Source organism: Trichechus manatus, unplaced genomic scaffold, assembly GCF_000243295.1.
Source record: "Trichechus manatus latirostris isolate Lorelei unplaced genomic scaffold, TriManLat1.0 scaffold00036, whole genome shotgun sequence".
Classification (NCBI taxonomy): domain Eukaryota; kingdom Metazoa; phylum Chordata; class Mammalia; order Sirenia; family Trichechidae; genus Trichechus; species Trichechus manatus.
The window spans coordinates 16,922,496-16,926,226 of NW_004443972.1; the positions used below are offsets into that span (position 1 = coordinate 16,922,496).

General features: G+C 31.6%; 1 protein-coding gene across 1 annotated transcript in view; it reads left to right on the top strand.

Annotated features, from left to right (window-relative positions):
- The window catches only part of TANK (TRAF family member associated NFKB activator), a 126,016-nt gene extending 123,269 nt beyond the window's left edge, over positions 1-2,747 (top strand). Inside the window, exon 8 of the mRNA XM_023730455.1 lies at positions 2,571-2,747. Coding sequence (XP_023586223.1) covers positions 2,571-2,627 — 57 coding nt within the window. The 3' untranslated portion in view covers positions 2,628-2,747. The remainder of the gene's footprint in view (positions 1-2,570) is intronic.
- The last annotated feature ends 984 nt before the right edge of the window (positions 2,748-3,731 follow it).

Genomic DNA, 3,731 nt, shown 5'->3' on the forward strand with positions numbered 1-3,731 from the left:
GTAAAAATGTATTACTACAGCCAGGGAAAAGGGGAAACCATGTTTCTCATTAAAATGGAGTTGTAGGTTTTCTTTATTCCAAAGAATAGTGTATTAGTCTCCTAAAGAAAGCAACATTTCTTTCTGAAAATTTTATTTTCTAAGTTGAGTTAAATAACCAGAACAGATGTGACTGTGAAGCTTTATACTCTCAAATCCAGAAAACTTATAATCCACTACAATATACTCAAATATGTCTAATTATTATACCACCTTCATAATGATTATAATTTTTATGTCTGTCATTTTTTCATTCTAAAATACCTTGTGAATCCAGGTGAATACATAATGTATACCCCTTTCTGTGGAAGTGAGAAGAAGAAAAACTTGAGTCATCTTTAAAGGTGGTATACTTCAGCAACATAATGTTAAAATATTTTTTCTTACCACAGGGCATTTGTTTTGAAGAATTCATCTGGAAGACTCAGGACATTTCCTATACAGTGAACTAAACATGGAGCCATTACTTAAGATGATGAAGGGGGGTTATTTTTAGAAAATTATGCCTCTAGGACTTTTACTAGGCTATTGGATTAATAGTCTAAGAAACGATGGTTGTAGAATAATAATAATAATTTCTTGGTTAAGCTCTTGCTCTGTGCTAGACACCTCTCACATGTATTCCCTCATTCAGTCATAATAACCACCTCATAAAACCAGCATTAATATTTTTATTTTACTGATGATGAAAAGGTTTTAAGTCATATAGCTAGCTAAGGGGTAAACCCCTAGGTCTGTGGGACTCCAGCATCCATGCTCTTATTACATGATCCACTTCCATCCTGATATCTGAAGGATAGGAGCATGGAGGAGATTAGACAATGGTCTCTTTCACCTCTAAAATTCCACTTTTCCTTTACTAAATCCAGAACAGCCAATGGAGCGATCCAAAAATTTAGCAGAGTAGTCAAGGTCCATTTGATGAGGAGGTCTTTGTATGACTAGAAACAGGATTGCTTTGGCACATGCATAAAAACTCAGGCGATCTACACATCCATCCTCAAATTTAGCAATTCGAAGCAGTTAGCTACACGGACAGTTTTGTATGCATTGCTAAATGCAGACACAAAACTGCATTTGCAAAAAGAGGAAACCCAGTTTAACTAGGTTGCAAATTTGGCCCTAATTTAGCGTAGCATTTGTGATACATATAGGTTAGAGTGACATTTATATAATGGTGTGAAATATGAGAAAGTTCCAATGCTAGACACAAAGACTTTTTAAAATTGCTTTTGCCTACTTTGGTTGGTTTAAGAAACAGGAGGAAGAATTTGGTTTTTCAAGTGATGGGAAGCCTTTAAGGATGTTGGAACACTGTTCGGTCCCCTGGGGTTCTGCCTGCTGTACAATTTTAAATGTCTTTTAGCTAAAAAATTGGCCAACAAGGGAAACATAGAGATGAAATCTCTTCTTCCTTATCTGGGAAGTGAAAAGCTATAGGTGGTTAACATAATCCAATTGTGATAGTCAAATAAATGGTCAGCTTTTGGGGTCAGAAAGATTTAATCATTCTTCCTAGTTAGTATTTCTATTTAACTGGAGTTAACTATATATTAGAATTTACTTTGGAAATTTTGTCCTTATGTTCAGTTGTTGATGTAAGTTTCAGTTTAAGAAATATAGCCAGAAATGAGACTAGATAAATACACCATGTTTTATATGAATGCTGCTATCATGGTACCTGAAGCTAGATCCATCTCTCCAATGAGAACCACTGGAGGGCAGTGTTTTCCCCTTTGGGAACAGCACCTGGTTATAGACGGAGAATGCATTGATGTGTTAAAAAGGCATCTGGATTATAGAAAATGAGCTGCACTTCTCTTTCAGGCTTTGCTTGGAGTTTACCCCTTCCCTTTTATAAGCCGTTCAGGTTGTCACTCATCATACTGCCAGCCAAATGAGTCGTACCTAAACTCAGATCTCAAAAGATGATCAAGTAGAATATATGCTATTTGGGGATTCTTCAAAGTTTTATATTAATTAACCATTTGAGGATCATGCAAAATTTATTTTGCTAACATGAATACCATTGCCCTTGACAATTTCAATAAGTTTTCATTAGTCTTACTTTCAGTGTAATTTTATTACATATATGTGTACATGTGTTTGTTACCAAATCAACAAGTCAACATTTTCAGGAAGAACAGATGCAGACCTTTGCAAGAAGGTTACTTAATTAGAAGAGCAATGACTTGTTCCCTTAGGGATAGTATGTGGGAAAATATTTAGAATATTTTTAATCAAAAAATAGTCTGTTGTGAGTATTCAATTATAAAGTTGCGCTTATTTGTGTTCCCATCCATTGAAAATTAAAGCTGGATTACATAATATGGTTTGAAGGGACCCATTTAATCTTACTTAAAGACATATAAAGCTAATTGAATTCTTTTTAATTGTAATAGTCATGTTTCATTTTAAAAAATGAAAATATCACATATTTACTCTATGGCTTTATCTAACAAAAGATTGCTATTTTTACAAAATGAACATATAATGTTAGTCTAATGATTTACTTGATTTATTTCTTTCAGTGCCTAGAAGCTTACCTGGGACTGTACCTAAACAATGCAAAGCAACCAGGTACTTGAGAAAAATCATAAATTTCAATCTCTCTATCATAATCATTTAAAGAAATATTTGATTTTTATGACATTATTTCTCATTACAAAGTAATACATGTTTATTGTGGAGATTATGAAAATAAAATAATATAATAAAAAATCACCCATAACCCAACCACTTAGAGATAACCACTGTTAACATTTTGGGGTATATCTTGACAGCATATTTTCTACACATTGATATATATTAAAAATAATTAGGATACATGACATTACTCATTTGTGAGCTACATTTTTCACTTAAATTATATCACAAACGTTTTCTCATGTCATTAAATATTTTTCAACAGAATTATTTTGAGAATGACTATATAGTATCCCTTAATATAAATGCACCAGATTTATCTAACAAGTTCTCTAATGTTGTATATCTAGATGGTTTCTCATTTTTCCACAATATAAACAACACTACGATGAACATCTCTGTAGATACATTTTTGCATGCACCCACAATTATTTCCTCCAGATATTTCCAAAAGAGGAATTTCAGAGTCACAAAAAATTTTTTTAAACAAGTTTTGATAAATTGTCTTCCAAAATGGAAGTATATGAGAGTGTCCATTTACATATATCCTTATCAAGTATAAATGTTATCAGGTTTTTAACCTTCTCTAATTGATATTCAAAAAAAAAATCTTGTTCTTTTAGTTTGTGTTACTTTGGTTACTTGAAATTTTAATATTTACCATTTATAGTTACTTTACGGTTTATGCAGCATCCATTTTTTGTCTATTGGGATGTTTGCACTTTTACATTAACTTTTGAGAGTTCTTTATATAATAAGGATAGTAACACTGTGACATATATTTTAAAAGTATTTTTCCAAGCTAAATCTTTATCATTTTTTATTATCGACTCTTTCATTTTTAAATTATCAATCTCTCAAGTATTTTCATTAAAATTTCTAAGATTTAGAAAATCTTCCTCACAAAAGGTCAATAAATGTTCACTTAGATTTTCTTCTACATATTTGATGACTTTGTTTTGTTTTATGTTTTGGGTTTTGGGTTTTATTTTGTTTTCCATTTATTCGTTTCATGTGTACATTTTTTGCTTTTTTTCCTGAAATTT